Source organism: Scomber scombrus, chromosome 22, assembly GCF_963691925.1.
Source record: "Scomber scombrus chromosome 22, fScoSco1.1, whole genome shotgun sequence".
Lineage (NCBI taxonomy): Eukaryota > Metazoa > Chordata > Actinopteri > Scombriformes > Scombridae > Scomber > Scomber scombrus.
In genome coordinates this window covers 20,958,752-20,984,823 of record NC_084991.1, presented here as the reverse complement: position 1 = coordinate 20,984,823, position 26,072 = coordinate 20,958,752, and the positions used below count along the sequence as shown (strand labels likewise).

The window sequence follows — 26,072 nt, the reverse complement described above, 5'->3', positions numbered from 1 at the left end:
TTCATCAAAGTAATGTAACTTATTACATTTGATGACTTTTCTAATTTTCTAACCAATGTTTTCAGCTGTTAGGGTAAATGTTCCCTCCATCTGTCCTTCCTTCCTTCCTTCCTTCCTTCCTTCCTTCCTTCCTTCCTTCCTTCCTTCCTTCCTTCCTTCCTTCCTTCCTTCCTTCCTTCCTTCCTTCCTTCCTTCCTTCCTTCCTTCCTTCCTTCCTTCCTTCCTTCCTTCCTAAGATCTAAGATCAGCTGTTAGGGTAAATGTTCCCATTAAGCACCAAAATCTTCATCCAGCTGTTTTTCATGGATACTGACATGATTTATAAGGGAGATCATTTCTTATAAAGCAACATTTATCTCTCATTTGAAAATGTATTCATTAGTTCATGTAAATTTAGGAATATAAAATAAAGATATTTGATGAATAAAGTGGGTTTAATTGGTACTGTGACTCCATTTAAGCTCATGTGTGCTCCAAATAAGCCCACATCATGATTTATTTACTAAATATAATAAAAAATATTGATTTCAAAGAATTAAAAACAGCAATATATGTATTCAGTAACATGTTAAATATTAAAAAATGAGGAAAAAACCCTCCTGAGTAAAATCTTAAAGGTCTGACTTCAGATGTAACCTCCTTTGTAATCTTCAACATTTTCATCAGTAACTGTAACAGATTACAGTTACATTTATATCGTAATTGTGCAGTTGGTTTATTTATTGTATTGGTTACCGTGACAGTAACAGCTATTTTTGTTTATTTTTGGTGGGATCTGGAATTGTTTAAGATGTGATACACTTCCTGCAAACATCTTTCAGCCTTCCTGGATTTCCCTTAAACTGTGTTATTTTCACCGATCCGATAAATACATCCTATTCCAGTGCTGTCGGTGGCTTCCAGGAAAGATTTTACTTTACCAAATCATGATTTCTGTTGCACAATATTTCCATGGCAAATACATTAAGTGTCCCCTGGAGATACAAAAGCAATCCTGTTGGTGAATCACTTAAAAAAGGGTCAGAGAATAAAAGTCAAAATGTTCATTGCAGGTTCTCCAAAGACAAGTTCTGTATTTGATAGATTGCCTAAAATATGAATCGGTTATTTTAACTTCAAGTTTCTTTCAATCAACCGAGCGATTCATCAACTCCTTTTTAAAAGCGCTGCACCAGCCATGTCATTGGAGAAGGTTAAGCAGCTTCTAGACTTATTTTTCTGCTTTAAAATTGTGTTTTTGATGGATTACATTTTCTTGGATGTGGACAGACGGAGAGAAAAAAAAAGCCACCTGTAAACAATCAAGAGAAGAAAAAATAAAAAAAAGCTTCTTTCTCCTCTTGTTTCTACCCCGATATAAGAATTCATCTTCTAATCATAACACAAGCACAATCTTTTAAAAGTTGTTATTGGTAACAAATGTGTAGGGAAATTTTAATTTGCATTTGGATCTGCATGAAAAGAGACGTAGTGATAGATAACTGAGATACATCTGCCAGAAATATTGAAAATGTTCCTGGATCTGCGTCAAAAAAGAAGAAAAAAATAATAAGATTAAAAAAAAAAATAAGATTTATTCCTTGGCTCATTGTTTTCATCTTTCCACCAAATGTCACCCAAATATTAACTTTTTTTTTTTTTTTACAGATATTGTGCTCTGAAACAGATAGATGATCTAACAGAAGGGAACAAAAAACAAAACCTCCTCAACTCCACCGACCATGCGAGTCGTTTTTTTTGTTGTTTTTTTAATCAAGGTACCACTATGAAGAGGGGAAATATTGAGGGAAGAGGGATGGAGAAACACACACTCTGCTCTTGCCTTCACTCGTCTGTATTGAGTCTTAATTATATACAGTACAACCAAATTCACACATTTTCCCAGTATGAATACACTCAGTCTCAGGACCACAGTTTCCACAACTGAGTTATCTTCTATGGTTTTCTAAATAATGTAAATGATATTTTTAACCAGCATAGACTGCCATTTACATGAAATACATTTACCTTTTTAACTTATGTCTTTTAGCTGACACATGAACTGACTTTTTTACAGTAATAAAATAACATTTTTAAGCATCTTACAGAAAATAGTAAGGGAAGAGGGATTGTATTGGTCTGTATTGAGTGAGGAAGAGTAGTGTGATTCTCCCTACTGGAGCCCTGAGGCATTACCAATAGATCGACGCATAATCAACCCAGAAAAATAACACACATGACCCATTTGTAATATTTACACTCTGGCTATATATTCTCCACAGTAATAACCTTAGCAACATAGCTGAAATAACAATGAAATTATGTGTTAAGAAAGTGAAATACGATGCATAAAAAAGGAATAAAATTATGTTTCTGAAAAATCAAATTATTTTTAAATTCTTAACTACCACACAAACACTCTCCAAATGTCACGTACTGTATGTGCAAATCTAGCACTTCCACTGTTTATGTGCCATGTGTTTGTGCATTCAGGAAGTTGTTTCCTCCCTATCTCAGACCTCAGACCTCCAGAGAGACAAACAGATACTTAAAGCTCAGGAAGTCAGACAAGAGACTTTTAAAAAAAAATCCCATTCTCATAGTAAATCTGTGAATCTACAACTGCCGACAGACAAATGCAAAGTTATTTTTAACTTAAATGTATGTAAGGAAAAGCAGAAAGCTGGCGTTGAAAGATAACATACTGTTGCTTATGGTGAAATTGTGAGGTAGGGTTACTTTTCTTGCATATTACAATTTCATGCTACTTTATTTTATCTATATTATTTTTATAATCCACTACAGTTCAGGGGGAAATATGCAACATTTTAGTCTAATATATCTAAAGTTTCTTTGTAACTCAAGGTTATAGAGACAAAACTTTATGATAAACTACATTTATATACATTTGTACCCAATCTATAAAAGTGTTAAAACATGATTTGACAGATAAAAATGTCCATAGGGATTAGAATAAAATGAAAAATAAAAAGGTTGTGAGAATGAAAAGCATTGATTTCTTTAGGCCTAGGATGATATGCTTATCTCCTTATTTGATACCATCACCATACTTAAGCCAATTTTATTTATCTTATTTATTTATTTGAATGCAGGTAATTAATTTTCAAATCAGTGAATTGCTACTTTTACTTATGTAAAATATTATGAAATACTCTCAAGTAAGTGAAACTTTAGAAATGGTTTTATGAGGGATAATTAATTGGTGATCAGCTTTAAAGTTCAGTTATAAGACATAAATGTGATGTTTATCCTCCTCCAGCGTGACATGTTTCTCTTTCTTTTATCTTTTTAGCTCTTTAATTCATCAGGAAGACCTTTCAACCTTCTGACAAAAGTCTATTCAACAACTTATTAACATTTCCAACTGCAGACTTGGTGTATTATTGTAATAACCTTTAATTAATTAATGGGACCATGCTGCTAACATGTCTAACAAGACATGGAGCTCCTGTTTGTCAAATACTGGATGTGTGAGTCTTTTCCAAACCTGCTGATGGCTTATAATAAAGCGAGACCCTTTATGACGTACTTAAGATATTATTACTTATTGATGTTCCATTAATCACAACAGATGGGTTTTTCCAAGTTTGTCTTAAAACAGCAGTCAGAAAAGTTAATCTGAAGCTAATATGAAGCTTCAGCCGTTCCAAATGAGTCAAATAAAGTAGATATCTTTCAACATTACAGTGTTTTTAGTGCCAAAGTCTTTTTGTTATTATACTTCCACCACAGCTCAACAGGAAACACTAAGAGGGAATTTGATGCTAAAAAGACTGTAAATGTGTCAGATATCACTTGATATGACTAACTCACACTGATGAAACTCGATAAAAGCTGGTCATCTACTTTTAAATGACTGTGTTGACACACTATGGATACAGTCCTCCATCACTTTACATTGAAAAGAGATCTTTTAATAGTCAGTATGAACAGGAGGAATGATTACAGAGAGGAAAAACCTCTTTCACTGTTCATATGGACAACTGACTTCTGGTTTAAAACACACTGTTAACCTATTCTTTCAGAGTGGTAAGTCTTTTTAGATACTCCAGTAAAGTACTTGCACCTCAAAACTGTAATTACATGCAGTATGGTGCTACTGTAGATGCACTTAGTTGTTTGATATCTCTGCCACATAGCACACAATCGACACCATTACCTCTGGCTGTGTCCTTATAACTCCAAAAAAGTAATTTTGTGCACATCAGTCATCATTAAGTCAAAAACAAAAAACCCCGCGGATGTGCACACCTCGATAAAGTAAGATATACGAGAGGTGCTCCTTTAACGGTATGCACTAAACATGATATATTGAGGAAATTAAAATGCCAAGAAGAATTAAAGGCGGTGCAGATTACGGACTGTTTCTCTGTTTGGCTCAGCAAACGCAGCACTGACCTGAGTTTATGTAAGACTCATCAAGACACATCTGGGAGGCGTCATGGTGACTGGCGGTGCTGGTGGTGTACGTTTGCATGTCACTGTGAGTTTACATGATGAGGTTTTTCTTGTATAGCATGATTGGCAGGGGGGATAATCAGAACCAGCATCATGAAGACAAGAGTGGTATTATATCAGCAGGGTATAGCCACACTGTAAAGACTCCTTTGCAGAACATGAAGGATTTACCACCAATGAGAGGACTCCACGAGTGTTTTCGGACAGATCGCAGGAGGTTTAGGCTCTGATAAGATGCTGTCACCGGATACTTTTGCACCTCTGTCGCTGAAAAACATTCCAGGATATTAAAAGTGTTTCCATTAAAATGTTTTTCTTGTCAGGGTGGTAAAGCCTCAGAAATAGCAAGCAGCTTAGCACGGGAACACGATGAACGCTGTAACCCAGGAAACAGAAATAATAAAAACATAAACACGCAACCCCACCAATGTCGAATCTGAGCACAGTCGCCTATTCGTCAATCCTATAAATAAATCTGCTTCTACTGTCTTTTTTTAAAATAGTTTCTCATGTATTTTTGCAATTTTCCTAACTGCGGACAGGTTGAAAGCATCTAAGTATATTTACTCAAGTGTTTCAGATACTTTTGAGTGTTTCCAAGTATTACTGAACCACATTCCAGAGGCAAATATTTGACTGCACTAAATTTATCTGATAGCCGGAGTCATAAATTACAACACAGATTAGAGCTTTCAGTTGTATCTGCAGGTCATCTCATTATCAGAGACTAAAAGGTAAAAAAAAAAAAGTGTGCTTATGTTACTTTTACTTCTACTTGCAAACTTTAAAAATGCTGTTAAATGTTACAGAGCTCGTTCAAAGTAGACCTGTCACGATAAGTACTTTTATTGGACGACATATTGTCTCAGAAATAATCGCAATAAACAATATTTATTGTCATCTGAAGATCATTTTATACCAATGATGTAATGATAACACTTCTGTAAAAACCCAGACTGCCATTATGGTTGGGGACGGAGTTATTTACCTTTAATTCTTCTGCAGTCTCCACTCAGGACGAGCACAGTGAGGAATGGAGGACACTACTCACTTAGCCAATGTGACATGAATAGCCTCTTAGCTGCTAATGTGACGTGTGGCAATACTGAGGTAAAAAAAAAGAAGATCATGGTCACATCCATGCATCATACGTTATAGACATGATGATTTTGATAATTACGTTATTGTACGATAAGTTGATAACGTAACTATTGTGACAGGCCTAGGTCAGAGTTGATCCTCTACAGGGCCGTTTCCACTGGAGGAACTTCAGGGTCATTTTACAGGGTCATGACCGTTGGCACGTGTCTCCATAGAAGGAACCGCCCCTGAAAGACAATCTCCCTGAACTTTTAATGGGGGCGCAAAACAAGTCCCTGCCTCGGGGTATGTACTCTGTGCAGCCCTGACAAATTGCTGGGTCGGGGGTGCTGATTGGGTATACTCAAAGCGGGATGTGACGTCAACAGAAAGCGCCAAAATAACCCGTGTACACGAACACAAACAGAAACAAAGAGCATAGCATGTGAAGTTCTTTGATAGAAATGCAGCAACCATCCCATGTTGACCTCCTCGTTGTTGTTTTCTTTGTTGAGTTGTTTTCTTTTGGTGCATCGCTTCGGTAATGTCATGGTCAAAACTGTCACACAATGATTACGCAAAGATCGAAACTGTTGCAGGATAATTACGTCAACTCCAGAGTCCCGTAGGTCCTATCGAGACAACGGCTGAGAGGACCGAGTGAGAGGATGTTCCTGTAAAGTTCCCGCCTCCTAAATTTCCTTAATGGAAACGAGACTTATGACTCTTCACTATGTATCACTGGTCATGCTCAATAGGACATGACTGAAGTAGTATCATTAAGAATATAATAGTTTTTCCTTGTTTTTTCTTTCTTCTAGACAAGAATAAGTCGAGAATTGATTCAGTTTTTAATCACTTTCTAAACATCTTCTCTGACCTCATTGACCAAGAGCAGCAGAAGTCTGTTTCCATTTCAGCCACTTTCCTGTTATGCCTATTCATATATATATATATTTAAATCATTATAAATATGTTAGATTTTTGCTAATGTCACATGTTAATTCTTCTTCTGGGTGGCACAAAACGCTGTACAGATTTGTACATGGTCTTCAGAGGATCAATCAATCAATCAATCACTCAATATTTATTAATATAGCACCAAAATGGTAGATGGACTGTAATTATACATCACTTTTCTAGTCGTTATGACCACTCAAAGCACTTTTACACTACATGTCTCATTCACCCATTTACACACACATTCATACACTGATGACGCAGCAATGGGTGCAATGTGGGGTTAAGTGTCTTATCAACCAAGGACACATCGACATGTGGACTGGAGGAGCCGGGAATCAAACCGCCAATCTTCCAATTGGTGGACGACCTGCTCTAACTCCTGAGCCACAGTCGTCCCCAAATCACATCAAAAGTAATCTCAAGACACTTTACACACAGAGCTGGTCTAGACTGTACTCTTTAATTTAGTTTAAAGAGACCCAACTTTCCCACATGAGCAAGCATTTGGCGACAGCGGCAAGGGGAAAAACTCCTATTAACTTCGGTGATCCTTTTCCTTTAACGCCACCATGAGATTCATAAATGTCTCAACAGCTACTGGACGGGTCGCCATCATTCATGTCAGCTTCTCTGTGTGACATTCCCAAACTTTCCTCAGCAGTACTTTGAGTTTAGTGTTAATTACTAAATGGTATCATGTTAAATTAAGATTGGGAGTATAGTAAAAGTGTTTAGCTCAAAGCATCGCTGTGCCTAAGCAGCCTCATAGACCTTCTAATGGAGTATCTTTCTTTCTTACCTTCTTTTCCACTTTACCTCATTCTGTCCTGTCATCCACCGTTCTTTCCACTTCCATCATTCACTTCTTCTTCCTTGTGTTCTTCTTTCCTTCATATCAAACTTAATTCCTTTCATCCGTCTCCTCCCTCTTCAGCCAACCTGAAAAATAAAGAAAACACTGACTTTTACTTCTGATACTTCAATATGTTATACAGCTGATATTTGATTACTTTTACTACATTATTAAAAAAAGCAATTTGGCACTTGTGTTGTATTGTATAAGAGAAGGGTCTGAGTGTTTTTCCACCAGTCCCATAATTGTCTTGGAGCATGGGTGTAACTAATCACATTAATTATTATGACTCTGCTCCATCAATTACACCTCTGTGATTTGCTTTCTTTGACGCATTGAAACCTCTGGTGTAAAAACAAAAAGTTCTTTAAAAATAATCAAAGCTGTAAAGAACAGATAGACCTCAATGCAATTCTTTAACCTTGTGTATCAGCCACTGGACAAATCTAATAAATATTAATCAGATTGTCCTTTGTAACAGACTGAACCTTATCTGACAGTGACTCTAAACCCGTCCAGTGGAAAGATGCCCCTCGTAATCTGATCAGACCTGCAAGTGTGGGCGCTAAAAGGGCAATGCTGCGGCTTCCCTTGAGGTTTCCATCATCATCTTCAGTAATTAACTCAAGGTTTAAGCTTAAAGATGAAATAAACATCATCAAGGATGCAGAAAATTGCTGTTTTGATGGCTTTTCTTTTCTTTTAACAAATGCTTGAGTTGTTTTTTTTTACTCTACACGTTAAAAAACTCAAATATATAGCTTTATTTGACATGTCTGCATTACTTTTACTGCTAAATGTATGTGTTTATTTGATTAAATATGAGATGTTTAAGGCAACAGGCAACATGCACCTTTCTTTTTTAGGGTTAGCAGTTAAATAGCATCAAACTTTTGTAGGTTCAGGTGGATCGTGGCTCATTGGAACAATACTTTATCATTATTATGGGTTTTCCATGAGAGATATCATATCAGTGTTTGGCCCTCGGAGTCTCGCTAACAGAGAGAAAAAGCTGCTTCTTCTTCTTTCTTTTTTACTGCTAAACACAAGAACACAGATAGACATGAGTGTGTTTTGAGACAACTGCCTGGTCCTGTCATCAGTACAAGACATCTGATGACCTATCCAGATTGAAATATCTCAACGATTTCAAGATGGATTGCCAAGAAAATTTCCAACAGACAATCATGATCTCCAGAGGACGAAGACTGCTGACTTTGGTCATCCTCATGGCCCCAATTTCCAACTGGTATTAACATGCGATCAGTATCTGGATAATAACATGTGTCCACATTGTAATCATATCTCAACATGCAAATTAGCTGTGTGTCACTGGCTTTCTTATCAATACAAATGTTGTTTCACAGGTCAAAGAAAGCTGGACGTTATTCATTTCTAAGTCATAGTTTAATGTCAGGTGATAATAGGGGGTGTAAGGGTTTAAATATCTCAACTTCTATTGGATGAATTGCCATGAAACTTGGTTCAGTTAGTCTTTCTTTTTCTTTTCAAAAAACTATAAAAATGTAGAAAATGTAGTGACGATAAGGCATCAAATGCTCAACTGAACTGATGAACTGCAAGATACGCCTAGAATAGAATAGAATGGAATGGAATAGAATGGAATGGAATAGAATAGAATAGAATAGAATGGAATGGAATGGAATGGAATGGAATGGAATGGAATGGAATGGAATGGAATAGAATAGAATAGAATAGAATAGAATAGAATGGAATGGAATGGAATGGAATAGAATAGAATAGAATATAAAGCTTTATAGTCATTAAATTAAACACATAAATAGATTACAGGTGCCACAGAATAAATTAAAAAATAAATAGAAGCAAGCAGCTGTCAAGATCATTGTTTGTTTACAGTTCTTATGGCCCAGGGAAAGAAGTGCTATATAATAATAACATTATGTGTAAAAGATGTGAATGTGCAACAGGAAGAAGATGCTCCTCTCTACTAACCTGAACAACTAACATAAAATAAAAAAGTGCAGTAAACTTGATTTGTGTGTTAAAAAGATTAAAAAACAATAATATTTGGAGTCATGTTTAAGGAATATTAATAAAATGATGGAGATGTTTAAAGTATTTGGCTAAATTAAACACACTGAGGTCAGTTTTCATCTAATTAAGTAAAAACAGTGGACAAGGAGATCTGCAGTCTATAATATTTAAACTATGAGCATTTCAAGAAGGTTTGATGTTCTGATGTTAACAATTATGTGGACAAAAGCGCCATCTAGTGGCTAAATGATGCAACTGCGGTATTAAAGCAACTGTTCCTCCCACTTCCTGTGCTGTCTGAATACTATTCAGTCTAATCAATATATTACATGACTTCTGGTATGTTGTGTGATATAAATACAATATGTTTTAAGATACTGCATAAAACAGGAAAATACATTAAAGTAATGTACATTTTAGAACATTCACTGCTGCAAAATTATAAATATTTAACTTAATTTTCATGTAAATATTTGAATGAATTTAATTATTTTTTAGTCAATTTTGCTACAAATACCAAATACTTCTGTAAAAAGTAAACACATTATATTAAGTTGTTTTATATTTTATATTTTTAATGCAAAACGTTAATTTTTTATACTGTGATATTGCTACTTTAAGTAAAAAGTCACAGTACTAAGTAACCAAAGTACATTTATTTATTTATAATGAATATATTATAATGGAAATATTAGAAATCTTGCAACAAATACCAAATACTTCTGTGCATTTTATAGAGTAAATATATTATTTTTAGTATATTTTTAATAGCTACTTTAAGTAAAAGATCACAGTACTAAAGTAACATAAAGAACATTTACTAAAGTACTATTTTTAAGTGATACACTTTTAATTTACTTGATCATTTCCATTTTCACTCCACTTCATTTCAGAGGGAAATATTTTACTTTTTATTACACAGTTACATTACAGTTACTGTAGTTACCTTTCAGATGTGGATTTCAATATAGGACAGATTATGTATTTTTTTTTTTTAATCATTTTGTAGAGACGGTTTGTTTGCTTTACATCAGGTGTTTTTACATTTTACATTTAATCTCATCAGATTTAAGTATGACTGTTTAGCTTTTATATTTGATTGTAAACCTTTTTATTTTACATTTTTTGCATTGTGTGAAGCACTTTAAACTGTCTAGACTGTTTTATCCAGTCATTATTGTAAAACATGTCAACTCTGACACTATTTATGGTGACCTTTTTGAATTTTATGACTGTTGCGTTGCAGCTGCTGATAACTGTTGCAGGTGTGACGTTATGAATGCTACGTGACTTTATTACGCAAGACTGAACCTGCTGGAGGACGTTGTTCTTTCACCTCCGACCTACTTCATGTTTCCTACCTGGAGTTAAGAAAAAACTGTAACTTTTTTTCACTATGTATACTGAAAGACCAAAAAAATGAATTAAAAAAAAAAAAAAAAAATATTTTATTTTCTGTTGTTTTATTGTATTGTATTCTTATTGTTCTCTGTAAAGCACTTTGAGCTGCATCCCTTGTATGAAAGGTGTTCTATAAATTATTATTATTATTATTATTATTATTATTAATGTATTTTTATTGGGGGTTTTTTTTTTAAATTTTTTAAATGTATTTATTATTATTATTATTAACTGGTTTTATTGGAGATATAGCCAGTGTATAAATACTATATATTTTAAATTCTGCATTAAAAACAGCAAAATACATTCAAGTAATGCTCAATTTAAAAAAATGTACTATTGTAAAATTATAAATATTTAACTTTGCTTTCATGTAATTATGAAGCTATATTATGAAATTATATATATGAATGTAAAGACTGTAAAGCCCCTTGAGGCAAATTGTAAAGTTTAGTTTACAGTCAGTCCATTTCTTTAATATTTTCCCATTAATAGAACAAATTACTGAAAGAAGATTATATTCAGTGTCTGTCTAATTGCCTCATGCTCCTCCTTGTAAAGTGTTGAATGTCACCCTGAGTCGTGAACTCTGGCAGACTTTAACCAGCAGATTAGTACGACACTGTGTGATCTCTTTACTGCAGGAGCTAAAAATTACATATTAAGACAAGTGTGCAGAAAAGGTATAAAGTCCACCACAGATTTACTCTGAGTCTCCACTGACCTGTTGGGAACACACGTGAGTCCTTCTGGAATAGTTTTCTTTATATTATATTCATTGAAAAGTTTAAAGCCAGATAAATGTGATAATGACATCATTAGGTTATCAATACTGAAGCTTCAGTGTGTAACAATAATAATAATAATAATAATAATAATAATGATAATAATAATATATCAGTCAGAGGGACCAAACCACTATTTTTACTGCAATACTTTAACTACATCACTCATAATACTGCAGTACTATAACTGTAATAGGTGTTTTACTTGTTATGGAGTATTTTTACATTGCAGTATTAGTACTTTTACTGCAGTAAATGATCTGAATACTTCCTCCACCAGCAGGATATTTATAGTTTAAACATTTTACACATCATGGAAATTAAAAAGTTCTTTACTGGACAAAACTACTTTAATGGAATTGGTGGTATTAGGCTGTATATTTAAATTTCAGGCTTTATTTTGTGGAAATGACACCTTTTTTTAATGAGGAACCAAAGTGTGAGTGACCACTGATCTAAAATGAATGTTCTGTAATTAATATAATATTTCATTATTTGCAGGAAACTTGATTTGAAGTCAGATTCGACAAAGTGTAAGAACAGAGTTACGGGATGTTAAGGTGAGGTTTGAAGATGTCTTACAGCAATTAAGTTAGTTAAAACAGAATAGCACATTATCATCAAATCTATCAGTGTGTCAACTTTAAATGTAGTTTCAATTTAACAACAACAACAATAATAATAATAATAATAATTGTAAATATATGTTTATAATCAGACATACACTCAATCTAAAACTATGAAATCATTTAAATCATTACATACATTTCTGTCTCAAATGAAAGAAAAACGAGCTAAATGTGAGAAAAGTGAGCTCAAGATTCAAAATATTTACAAAATTAACAATCAGTGCTTCATCTATTAAGACATAAAAAGCATGTGTGTCTCAAAAAAAGTATAATTATCTTATCTAAAATATATCAGCTATAAAAGTGTAACCCCATATTAATACATGTGTGTTATAAAATATACTGAATACTCCTTAATTACGCTGCTATCAGACTTTATAGGTCAATTAATTAAACCGGTAATCTCAGTCGTGCGCGTCACCTCTAGTGAACGCGCCCGTTTTATTCACAGCGCGCTCGTTCCCGATGACTTTACGGTTATCTGCGGGGGCAACAGAAAAAAGCCGATGTGTTGCTTTCCCTGTCACTCACTGCCATTTAAACGCATAAAACGACTTTTTAGCTTCTTCTACTGACTCGATGCTGATGGATGAACTAAAGAGGATTAACTGTGTGTGAGACATTTTTCTTACCGGCATCACTGAAGGACTGAAAGAGGACGGACATCGTTCACACGTAGGACGTGAACGCGACCTTAACTACTGCTGTGTATTTTGTCATGATTTTTCGGTAAGTTTAATTACGTGTTTTTACCTTTACGAGAGTTAAACAGATGTCTGACAACTTTTAAATGTCTGCCCGACCACACCTGCCTCAGGTTACTCAGGTTATTCAGGTCAGCTGTGTGAACTTTAAACTTTGACATAACACCTGCGCGTCTACGTCATTTTATACGGTAAACACGTGTATTTGTATGGTGCATTCAGGTGCACCTCGTAAACTCAATAATCTAAACTCAAAGGGCCACAAAAGTTGTTTAAAACGGGGGACATTCTGTGGGTTTTTTCTTATTTTTTACCTTATATTGAAATACATACTTTATTATTTCACTGCAGTGTTTTAATGTTGCACTACAGCACTGATTTTATCATTAATGATCACACAGCAAAGTAAAAATAATCGCTCATTCACTCTAGAGTCCACATTTTCAAAAGTTCCTTAAACTAACAAATCAAAACCTTAGCAGTAGCTCTGATTTAATTATCAAATTGTTTTAATGCAGAATTTAAATAATTAGATGCCAAAATCTTTTTCCGTTTTTTGAACATCCCATACATTCCTCACCATTAAAATTATATTTAAAAATCCCTTAAAAAATTTAATTAAGTCAAAGTTCTTGCTCAATAAGTCCCAGTGTACATTAGTGATGAAGTCTCTCAAGCTGGTGTCAGATGATGAACAGGCCCAAACACGTTGGCACAACAGAAATGTGATGCAATCAAATGAAATGACAAATGAAAAAGTGTCACATGTTCCATGTAACCACACATTGACACAATACGGTATGTGCTGCATGCAGAATCATGTTTTTTATGGGGGGCTGTATGAGGGCTCTGACTCACTATGCAACATTTATTAAACTCTGGTCATGTGAACAGTTATACTTTAAATTTAAATAAATCCTTAAATAAAGAGCACTCCATGTTTTTAACCAAACATTACTTTAAAGGCCCCATTAAATGAGACTCTTTACAGGAGGTAGAGCTCATGTGAGGTCATTTCATAAAGACTTTAAGGTGGTATATTTTTACCCTTTTAACATCTTATTTGTATTCCTTTTTTAATCATATTTGAATGACTGTTTGATCTCAAATAATCATGATTTTATGACGGAAAGATATTTCAAAACAGGAACTCCTCAAATTTGCTGCTTTTATGTGTCATATGTGACAATAAACTAAATATATTTGTGCTGTGGATGTTTAAGGACGTCAAGGAAATTAAAATCGCACTTTTTTCTCTATTTTCCGACTCACTCATCAACTTAACAATGAATCCATCTTGAAATTAAACACCACAGAGCTGCTAGCATTGCCTTCAAATGCATATTATTCCCTGGTTTATATGTAGATAATGGTCAATCCAAGCAGATACAGTAATTCAGTCACAAATTAACTTTTAAAATCCATCACTGAGGACATTTAGTGATCTTCCTTGTTCGTAACTGGTTCTCGTGTGTTTTTTTTTTTTTTTTTTTTGCATTTCTCCACAGACGTTTATCGACCATGGCTCAGACTGTCCCTCCGCTCCTCTCCGTCCTCCCCACTCGGGCTATGGTCGATGAGAAGATCAAGGTGCTGGTGGAGAATCTGCCGGCGGGATCTCCAGTAACTCTTCACTCCCTCCTCCACTCCGAGGACAAAGACTACTGGGAGGCCTTCGCTCACTACGTCAGTGACCAAAGAGGAACAGTGTCTGGTTGGTTCTCCTCATCCTTTTTTATTATTCTCTTTTGTATGTTTTATGTTATCGTTGACAGTCCATTGCTTTTGTGCTTTTGTAGTTGCAGAGGATTTGAGTTATGGAGGAACGTACGCAGGAATCGAGCCCATGGGTTTGTTGTGGAGCATGCGTCCCGTCCCAGGCAGCCGGAAAGGCCTCAGGTAACACACGCAGCCCTCAAATCAGTATCATAATTAACTGTCTTATTTATCACTGTTACTTTTAAATAAACCATCTATTGTTTGATACATCTGTGCCAAGATTCTCCATCCATGAACAACAAACAGAAACATCATATATTACATTTTCTTAACATTTTTTAAAGTCTCTGCTAAAACTAGGCTGTTGTTTAAATGTCTTTACTATCAGAATATGCTTTAGTTCCCTACTGAACTGACACTTTGCTGGTAAATCTTGTCTAACATTGTTCTGATGTTGCACTGATAAGATCAACAGCTTTGCATTCAGCATTAATCTGATTGAGCTGTATGTTTACCTTCAGCTCTGAATCTTGGAAGCCTCAGCTCTGAGCTTTTAAGTTTTATTTGCTAAAAACGATGACATAGGATGTGTTTAGTAGTTTAAATGAAGAGTCGGAACACATTTTTAAGGCTGTCGTAAAGCAGTACTCAGGTGAAACAGGTTTTTCTTGCTGTAATGATTCCTCCTGTTCATACTGACCATTAGAAGATCCTTCATAATGTTTACAATGGAAGTGATGGAGGACTAAATCCACAGTGATGTATTTAAAAGTTTAATCTGAAGCTAATATGAAGCTTCAGTCGTCCAAATGAGTCAAATCAAGTCTTCTATGTTTCAACGTTACAGTGTTTTAGTGCCAAAGTCTTTTTGTAACTATACTTCCACCATGTTAATTTTCCATATTTGTGGGCCAAGCATGGACCTCGATGTCTTACGCTGAAAGTGTTAATTGAAGCTCGGCCGAGGAGAATCAAAGTGTTATCAGTACAACCGTCTGAAACTCTCCTCCGTGTATAGTCTTTAACCCTTTACAGATAATACCACCAATACTCTACGCCCATAAATCATCATACTCAATGCATCTACAATAATGGAATTGGCCTATTGGTTCGTTATTCTACAAACAAGAAAAAACACAGTTATCATCTGTGATGGTCGGCCAAAGAGAATCAAAGTATTATCAATACACCGTCTGATGCATGAAGCCACCACGACTCTGAGGAAACTGTCCTTAAACCCTTCACAGATAGTACCACCAATACTCTACGCCTATAAATGGTCAGACTCAATGCATCTACAGTAATGGAATTAGCCTATTGGTTGGTGAAGTGTAATTTAATAGGTAGATTCTTGATGTGTTGATGAAGAAGGAAACCACAGCTGACACGTCTCACTTGTATATTTTAAAGGTTTTATTACAAAGAGATCAGTTTCACACGTCCAATCTTTGATAGAGTACACCAGGCTGTCAGAAACCTAAACTCTCTCCCCTCACTCCCTCCAGCCATATCCTCCAGGCTGTCAGAAAGCTTTTTTTATGTTATTAGTAAATGTCTTATCTGTTGTGCACTTCAATGTTAACTCTTTAGTGTTAGGAAACATCTTATCTGTTGTGCCTGTGCACTTTATCTGTTCCACCGTGGGATAGTGAGAAACGTCTTCTCCATTCCTTTGTATGTCTGGACATGTGAAGAAATTGACAATAAAGCCGACTTTGACTTTGACTTTGACTTTGAGTCCTGGTCCCAATCTGAGTCTCTCTCCCCACTCCAATTCTTACAACACTATATATAGTTCCTAAACCTTCTAAACTAATGGACCGTCTGGAAAAACAGCCTCTGACCCCTCATTTATGACTAGTTTTATCAAATGGTCAGTCTGGAGAAATAGTGTCTGGCCCGTTCTTTATGGCTAACTTTTAATCTTTAACCTAAGTAAACGTCTGTTCGAGTGTCACATGGTTTCCCAGGATGTCATACAGTTTAGGGAGTCAGACAGTCGTATCCTCTGACCCTGGTTGCCATAGCAATGCTGCACCGCTGTTATCACAGTGATTCCTGCTTTCCCCAAAACACCACAGCCAGCTGCCTTCACCGTCTCAAGGAGAGAGACAGTTTGTCTTTCTGCCAAGATGATAGTGCTTTTAGAGCTTTTACTGTGACGTCAAAGGTCCAGACTTGACCCCAAATATGGAAAATTCTGTTAACACACCACAGCTCAACAGGGAAACACTAAGAGGGAATCTGATGCTAAAAAGACTGTAAATGTGTCAGATATCACTTGATATTAACTCAGACTGATGAAGCTCAATAGAAGCTGATCATCTACTTTTAAATGATGATTTAGTCCTCCATCACTTTACATTGAAAGCACATTTGAAGATCTTTTAATAGTCAGTATGAACAGGAGGATTACAGAAAAGAAAAACAACAACACCTGCATGATGCATTTACTAAACATACCAACGTGACTTAAATTAGTTTTGTTTAATCTATTGCAGACATACAAGAAAACTATTATGTTAAACTACAAAATCAAAGACCTTGTTGACTTGAGTTGAGTTTGCTTTGTTATTTTTTAATTTCTTTTGTTAATCAGTAAAACACAGTCAAGTGTAAAGGAACGGAGAGTTAGTGCCATGTTTGGTATAAAGTGAAGTTTGCACCCTGTGGATGTTAAAAAGCTCTTTTCTTTACCTGCAGGTTGAGGAAGATGGACGTCCGCAGCCCGATGCCCGTCAACATCTCAGTTTACAGCGGACACATAGCGGAGGGCTTCAGGGAAAAGCCTCCTCTAGCGTCGGTGCTCACTGAGAGATGGTACATGGCTCCTGGGGTCCGGAGAGTCGATATCAACGAGAGAGGAGTCCGAGGGACTTTGTTTATACCTCCAGGTGTGTCTGCATCACCTGGAAACACATCTCCAGTTTATTAAGCTTTAAAAAAAACCTTGTTATGTTTGATTTAGACACAATTAATGATCGCTATCGAGCTAGCTTTATTTATATAGTGCATTTCATACTCAGGGGCAACTCAATGTGCTTTACATAAAACAAGCATTTAACAGTAAGAATTGGAAACAAAAAACATAAAAACATGCAATTTGAAAAATAAAACCCAATAAAAGTAAAAACATATAATTAAAAACAACCCCCCCCCCCACTACTAATAAATAAATAAATAAATAAATAAAATAATAATAAAAACTAAGTACAGAAAAATAGAAAGAGAGAAAAATAAAATAAAAACTAGACTAGAATAGAGCATTAAATATAAGGTTGCAGCATAAAATAATGATTTTCTTTAAAATCAATAAAAGGACATAGAGTGCAAAGGAAAGATGCTCATTTAAAGTGCTTTAACCCTTTACATGCTGTTCAGGGTCTAATATGAAAAAAACACTAAAAACTTTTTTTTGCCAGATATTTGATGACTTCTCTTCATGTGACCCAGAAGTAACAAATAATTGAAATATTTTACAACTTTCTAAAAATGTTTTAGTGCAGCTGATACACAAAATTACACACGTAATTATATATAAAGACTAATTATGAGGGGGATGTTGAGAAAAGCCTGAATATGAACAGTATGTTAACAGTAAGGGTTAAAAGAGCTCAATCATAATCACAGGAGAAGAGAAGTGTTTTTAACCTGGATGTAAAAATGTTCACAGTTGCGGCTGATTTCATTTCTGCTGGTAGTTTGTTCTAAGTTTATGATCTGTGTCTCGCTGCCTAAGGTCCAGGACCCTTCCCAGGTCTGATGGATATGTGGGGAGGCGGTGGAGGGCTGCTGGAGTATCGTTCGGCCTTGCTGGCATCTCGTGGTTATGTGTCTTTAGCGCTGGAGTATTTCTCCCCCGGTGAGCTGCAGACTGCTAATCTACAGTTCGGATATTTTGAGGTTTGTTTGTTTTATTTTACATCTGTTTTGTTTTGTTTTTTAATAAGAGACTCTTATCCTCCTCTGCTACTTACTGTAATGTGTTGCAGACATAGACTGTATATAAAATGGACGTAACATCCGTGACGTCACCCGTTGGTTTGTGGACTGCTGCTCGGAAGCCAATAGTATAGGACCTGAGCAGCGCCATCTTGAACATTTCAGGTGCATGCTAGGAAAAATAAAAACACTGATTCTACTTATATGGGCATCAGGAGGAGCATGAGGCGCCCTCCTGAACCTGTGAACGAATCAACCTGTCAATCACGACGTAGCCACGCCCTAATGCATACCCTGCTTTATCGTCAAATATAAAATCAGGGAGGCCAAAATGTCCCAAATGAACATCATACTGCATTGAAGAAGGCTTTAAACTAGCGATTGAGACCATAAACACATTTTGAAAACGTTTACTGAGGTTAGAAATCAAGTGAGAAGTTGGTGAATTCTCCATTGACTTGTATAGAGACGGAAGTCCTTTTGACACCAAAACGGTCGCCCCCTGGTGGCCTTTTGATAGAATGCAGTTTTAAGTTACTTCCGTGTTGGCATCATTGCAAAGCTACAAAGCCATTAACTGAGATGATGGTAACCAAGATTAGTTCTTCTTTTTCTTTTCACTCATTATTTACTTTACATAGAAGATTTCTGTTGCTACTTTATATTTTCTGCTCTACGTCCCTCCAAAGTTTAGTATTCCCGAAGTTTAAACTACCATAAAGCTGAAACAACTCATCAGCAGCTATCAAAATAAGTAATACTATTAAGAGTTTAAGTCATTTATGAAGCAAAAAAATTCCAACAGTCTCTGAGATTTATTTCATTTAAGTTTTATTGAAAAAAATAAAACATTCGAAGACATTTTTCACCGTTTCCTGACATTTTATAGAGCGATTGACTAACTGAGAAAGTCAGTATATTAATAGAAAAAGGAAAATAAATAAGTTCCAGCAGTCCTAAGTTGATAAGTAAAATGAAAACTGTTATGACACAATAAGTTTCTCAGCATCAGGATGTAGTTTAAGATGAATTACCGAGAGCTTTAATATAATTTGCAGCTGTGAATAAAATAAACTGATGCTACAAACTATATTCAAGGTTTCCTGTTATGTAATTTTAATAGACGTCTGCGAGCCAGAACGTCACTCTTTTATAAAGGATGCTGAGCTGTCAGTGATCGAGTCCCTCAGATTCAAAATGATCTATTAAAGACCAGACTCCAAGCTTCCCCGAGGGTGAAAAGCAGCTGGAGAGAGAGAGCAGGGGACAAAACAACAACTTAAAAACACTGACAAGCTCGTAGATCAGATTCCAGTAAATAATAAGCTCCTGCATCGTCTTCGTTGGGGTTCCTGTGGGTGTCATGGTCGCACTAATACACATAAAAGAAGTTAATTACATTATAAAAAATACTGCCTTTAAAAAAGTAACTATTTACATGAGTCTTTCTCTTTTACTCGTGCAAGTACGGAGAAGGAAACACAGTCGTTCTGCTGTTCTAAAGGGACAGGACCAATATTTATGCTGTAACTCTGAGTGGAAATCTGAAGAAGAGAGTTAAATAAAGCAGATAAACCAACCATTGAACACTTCCTAACAAATTAGACACAGTCAATTCTACTACCGTGTGTCTTTCCTGAGTTAACAAAAGTCATTTTACACACGTTAAAGCACACACACACACACACACACACACACACACACACACACACACACAGGACACAATAAATCCCTCACAGATTCGTCGTGCATTTTGTTTTAGTCAAATCCTCCTTTAAATATAATGACTGTACCATCATCACACAGCTAAGTCTGGCCCATAATCTGTAAATCTTTACATTAATAGCAGTTTAATAGTAATGACACTTTATTGGAATAAAGTGGCTTTTTAAACATATGCCCACATACAAGTTGTAAACAACAGCATTTCAAACACATCCTTACATCACTGCAACAGGCCAACAGCCACATCTTGCATGTTACTGTAATGTTCTTGCTCTTATTTCCTCCTACAAATTCAAAATAATGCAAATATTTCCACAAAGTGAATGCTGTCCCTTCTGAGCCACCGTACATGCACACAGTGATATAACCGCAGCACGTAGCCAGGTGCCTTCCTGCTAAAAGAGTAGTAATGGTGCAAATTTCGTGGCAGATTTTCTTTTCTTGTGGTAAAAAGGTTCCTACAGGAATACTCATTACATCTAAAAAGTAACACAAGTACTCTTAACCCTAACATTGTATATAAACTATGATGCATCTTCACAAGAGCTTGTTTGAATCTTACCATTAGTCATTTAGGTCATTGGTTTAATTAACCCTCCTGTTGTCCTTCAGTCAAGGAAGGAAGGGAGGAAGAAGGAAGGAAAGAGGGAGGGAGGAAGGAAGTAAGGGAGGAAGGAAGAAGGAAAGGAGGGAGGAAGGAAGGAAGGGAGTAAGGGAGAAGGAAGGAAAGGAGGGAGGAAAGGAGGGAGGAAGGAAGGAAGGGAGGGAGGAAAGAAGGACAGAGGAAAGAAGGAAGGGAGGGGGGGAAGAAAGAGAGAAGGAGGGAGGAAGAAAGGAAGGAAGAAAGGAAAGAAGGAAGGGAGGAAGGAAAGGAAAGAATGACGGAGGAAAGAAGGAAAGGAGGGAAGGAGGGAGGGAGAAAGGGAAAGAGGAAGAGAGGAAGGTAGGGTGGAGGAAAAAAGAGAAGGAGGGAGGGAGGAAGGAAAGGAAGGAAGGAAAGAAGAAGGAGGGAGGGAGGAAGAAAGGACAGAAGGAAGGAAGAAAGGGAGGAAAGAAGGAACAGTGAAGACAGACAGGGTAAATTTGACCTGGGAGGACGACACGAAGGTTAAACATTATTTCTTTTCTTCTTTTCTTTGTCTCCTTGTTTCTACTTCTTCACAGACGGCGTTTGATATAGTGAAGGATCATCCTCAAGTGATCCCAGACAGAGTAGGAATTTTCGGTCTTTCCCTCGGCTCGATTATTGCCTTGAAATTGGCAGCTGAAAGCACCCTCATCAAGGTAAGGAACGGGTACAAAATGTCTCAGAGTTGTTGTTTTTTCAGCCTTGAATATGTGGTTGTTAGCTGTGTGTGTACTCAGGGTTATTATAGTTAATAACAATGCAAAACTAACTAAAACTAAGCTGAATTGCAGATATTTTTACTGTATTGTGTTCAGTTTGACTTCTTGTAATAGCAGGTTAGTACCAGCAGGGGGCAGCAGAGCGGCTGCTGCATAACGCACAAGAAGAAAATGCTTTATATGCAATTCATGATTTTCTAGACCGATGAAGAAGTTGTTTCAGGCCAATATGTTAATATTTAGAGTAAGACACCACAGTACAGAAAAGTAAAACGTTTGGTGATGAAGAGTAACGGGAGTATTAGTGGGATAAAAGCTAAAAAGGGGAAAAATCTCACTAATGTGAAAGTCCAGCTTTGAAGTTTTCACAGAGAAGCAGGAGACGGTTAACTTTACCTCAGTGTCATTCATTATTTCATCCTTTCATCAGCAGGAGGGCTGGATCATTAAAAAGGTGGAGGGAGGGAGGGAGGAAGAAAGGGAAGATGGAAGGAAGGGAAGAAGGAAGGAAGGAAGTACAGATTAATGGAAGGAAGGAAAGAAAGAAAGAAAGAAAGAAAGAAAGAGGTAAGAAAGGAAGGAAAGATGGAAAGAAGTACGGAAGGAAGGAAGGAAGAAAGAAAGGGAGGAAGGACAGGTGGAAGGAAAGAAAGAAGGAAAAGAAGACAGGAAGGAAAGCGGGCCGGATTGGACCCCTCGGCGGGCCGGTTTTGACGTGGTGTTTGGCACCACTGCTTTACAGCTTCTACTAATCAAGGCTTTCCTCCTAATACCTGAAAAACTAAAACTAAATAAAAACTAATATAAAACTACTTCATCACTTGTTAAACTTAATAAAACTGAACTGAAATTTCAAAAAAGCAAACTGAAAAACTAAATGAAAATAAAAACAATAATAACCCTGATGTGGATCAACACTTTTACCATCATACTAATCATAGAAATCTACTGTTAGATTGTAAAGTTAACATCATGCTCGTGTTTCAGCCTCGTTGTTGTGTTTGCGTCAGCGGCAACAACTTCTTTCCACGTGGATCAACCATCACCTCCATGCATGAAATGATGATAAAGTAAGTATTCACAAAGTTTCACTCACTCTGACTGAACTTTCATGAATTAACTAATTATTACTCCTCGTATCGGCAGGAATGCTCACAAGACACGTGTAGACGAGAACGACCATCACATATGGCGAGATTTGAGTCTACCGATATCCAGTGACCTGTCAGAGAAAGTGGACGTAAGTATGTTGCACTGTGTATTAAAGTATATATGTGTGTATATATATATATATTTGAACTAACTCCAGCTGTTACGTTTGGTTGATGCTTTGTTAGGCGAGAACTATAAACTGTCCGATGTTGCTGGTCAACGGTCTCGATGATCAGAACACGGCCGCGGTGGAAGCTGCTGACGATGTGAGTACATGCGCACACACACACGCACACACACACATACGCATACATACACACACGCACACACACGCACACACACACACACACACACAGAGACACACACACACACACACAGACACAGACACACACGCACACACTGTGTGCTTGGATTGGTCCTTCTTCCTTCCTTCTGTCCTTCCTTCCTGAAGAAAAGTGAGTGAATGAGTTACTTCGTCACATTTTCACTGCAATTAATTTTTAATGAAACAAAACAACAAAATTACACATCTTAAATCAGCTGCAGCTATCTATTGCCATGGCAACAGGTCCAAATACATTTAAAGCCATCCAAGCATCCATCCATCCTCTTCCCCCCGTCCCCAGCTTGGACCTTTTTATTAGTATTTATTAGTTTTTCTTCTGTAAAATTCATCTTTTCAACTGCAACTAATTAATTTTTTTGCTGTGTTTAATCTGTTGTTTTGTTTGTGTTGTTTTTTCTGTATTCTTGCTGTAAACTAAGTGCCCTTTTGGGACAAAGAATGAAATGAATCTGAATCTGAATCTCTACAGAACTGAAAAATAAAGATAACCCAGTAACCTGTGTGCAAAAGATAGCACCTCTGGTTGAATATGTCCACCTAGCACCATGCATTTATTTGTTTTTTAACCCCCAGGTCGCCCTGATGATGCACGAAGCAGGTAAAGACCACCTGCTGACCAGACTGCATTACCCTGACACTGGACATCTGATTGAGCCGCCCTACTCTCCTCACTTCAGAGCTACTAAGTTCATCGTGAGCAGCACAAAAGCTAAAGGTGAGTTATAATTGCACACGGGAAGGGTTGACTATACTGAATGTCCTATACTAAGAGGATGTCACGTTTTTATGAGAAAATAAAATGATGATTTAATTCATCAAAACAAGAATTTCAACCAGGAAATGTAGCAGCTAGTTCCTGTGTAGGCAGATCGCTCCAACTTTAACTGTCCCTGAGTGATAATTGGATGGCTTGCAGCTCAGAAAATGATCAAAACCTAATTTAATGGAGATTTATAGAATGGAAATTGATTTTCATGGAGCAGAGTTTTGTGGTTTGGAGCAGTGCTGTTGGAGCAGCTGTTATCAGAGCAGAGCAGAAAGGACATCTGCCATCTGTTAAGAGTGGACAAACATTAAAAAATACATGTTTTTTAGATTTGAATCATTAATTTGATGACTATATTTTCATTGCATAACTCATTCACTTAAATCTCCTAAATTATCTTATTCTGCCTAACAATATACATCCAATAAAATCCCCCCCAGTTGTTTTTTATTTACGGTTTTAATCATCAGTATTTACAGACTTGTCTATTATCTCAAATCAAACCTTGTGTGTTGCAGTGATTTTACTTTGGGGCGGACAAACCAAACCTCATTCAGACGCTCAGGAAGACTCCTGGAGGAAGATCTTGACTTTTCTACAAGAGCATCTTTACTCCAGTTCAAGTGCCAAAGCCAAGCTGTGAATCATTACATAAGTTCAGACGGGCCTGGCAATCACTGCTGGAAAATACAGTGTTATTATATAAATATACTGTATATATAGTATAGTTTATTATATGGTGTTAGGTACTCTGTGTATTGATCATGTGCCTTTTGATGTGATTAATTGAAATGAACAAAATTTGCTCTTGAGTTAACAGATTAGGTTGTTTTTAGGGTCAAATTGTGCCTTATTCCATTATTTATGTGTCCAGTAAGCCGTAATTATGAATGAGACAGACTGGATAAGTATTATTTCAAGGGCTGTAACTAATCTGTCAAGTATTTTCTCAGTTAATCGAGTAGTCGTTGGGAAAATGGTGAAAAATGTTGATCCCCTTATTCCACAAAGCCCAACACACAACCTGAAATATCTTGTTTTGTTCCAACCAACAGTCCACAACCAAAATATATTCAGTTTATTGTCATTAAGGGCTAAAGAAACAAGAAAATATGAATGTTTAAGAAGCTAGAATAAGAGAATTTTGGCATCATTTGTTATAAAAAATGTATTAATCAAGTAAAAGACTAGAATTATAGCTACTCAGTGATTCAGGCTGATATAGCTTCTTGTTAGATATCTTACTTATTATCATTAGTGATTAATATGAAGCTGCTCTGATGTAATTTCCAGGTGTGTTTATTAGTGTATAGTACAAATCGATCGTTAAAAGTTCTCACTAAAAAAAATGTGTTTTCTTCTTGTTCCTTCAATTTGTAACGAGGGGGAAGCTCAGTTCCATTTTTAGGATTTTAACTTGGTTATTTGAACCTTTTTTTTAAAGTGTATTTTTGTACATCTTATCATCATTGTCATTTGATAACGCACAATAACAAGTGTCCTGAAACAAGAAAAATAATATACGAGGCACTACACATTATATTTCTTTATTACAACACTTCAAAAACATGGTCACTTGCCAAAGATACATGGGGGGGAGACTGTGTTTAATTAACTCAGGGATGTTGATTAAAAGAAAATGTAGATGTATGAAAGTATGGCTGGTACATGTTTGGTATTAGTATTAAAGGTGCAGTGTGTAGAATTTGGTCCCATCTATTGGAACAGACTTGGCAGAAATGGAATATAATATTAATATGTATGTTTTACAGTATTAGAGAGTGAAAGGGTATTTAGTTGGTTGCAATCTACAATCTCGCCACTAGATGGCACTAAATCCTACACACTAGTCCACACTACTATGGGAGCAAATGTTTTGATGAATTAACATGTCTGTCTGTAAAATGCATTGATTTTTAAAATAAAAACATCATAATCACAGATCTGTAATTTGGATATCAGTTTGAGTGTTTCATTCATGCTTCATTCAAAAGACCCGTGATAGAAAGTAACTTAAGTAAAGTATTATTTTAGGTACTTGTACTTTTACTGTAGTATTTCCATGTGATGCTACTTTAACTCTTAGGGAGGGAGGAAGGAAGGAAGGGAGGATGGAAGAAATAAGGAAAGGAAAGAAGGAAGGGAGGAAGGAAAGGAAGGAAGGAAAGTAGGAGTGAGGGAGGAAA

At 36.2% G+C, this 26,072-nt stretch overlaps 2 protein-coding genes across 2 annotated transcripts in view; one reads left to right on the top strand and one right to left on the bottom strand.

The window, feature by feature from the left end:
- The window catches only part of LOC134004738 (SLIT-ROBO Rho GTPase-activating protein 1-like), a 115,462-nt gene extending 108,072 nt beyond the window's left edge, over positions 1-7,390 (bottom strand). The window contains exon 1 of the mRNA XM_062444114.1: positions 7,301-7,390. Coding sequence (XP_062300098.1) covers positions 7,301-7,335 — 35 coding nt within the window. The 5' untranslated portion in view covers positions 7,336-7,390. The remainder of the gene's footprint in view (positions 1-7,300) is intronic.
- Positions 7,391-12,681: 5,291 nt separating this feature from the next.
- On the top strand, positions 12,682-25,836 carry LOC134004398 (bile acid-CoA:amino acid N-acyltransferase-like). Its single transcript, XM_062443651.1, has 11 exons — positions 12,682-12,914; positions 14,398-14,603; positions 14,689-14,788; positions 17,312-17,502; positions 18,348-18,511; positions 21,440-21,559; positions 22,610-22,692; positions 22,769-22,862; positions 22,960-23,040; positions 23,694-23,835; positions 24,405-25,836. The coding sequence occupies exons 1-11, from the start codon at positions 12,904-12,906 to the stop codon at positions 24,527-24,529; spliced, it is 1,317 nt and encodes a 438-aa protein (XP_062299635.1). The 5' UTR covers positions 12,682-12,903; the 3' UTR covers positions 24,530-25,836.
- Positions 25,837-26,072: the final 236 nt, after the last annotated feature.

Bases quoted from the DNA above. Each gene is read 5' to 3' on its own strand.
- LOC134004398 (XM_062443651.1), top strand. The intron at 22,863-22,959 runs GTAAGTATGTTG...ATGCTTTGTTAG, and splicing joins ACCTGTCAGAGAAAGTGGAC to GCGAGAACTATAAACTGTCC. The intron at 23,041-23,693 runs GTGAGTACATGC...TTTAACCCCCAG, and splicing joins CGGTGGAAGCTGCTGACGAT to GTCGCCCTGATGATGCACGA.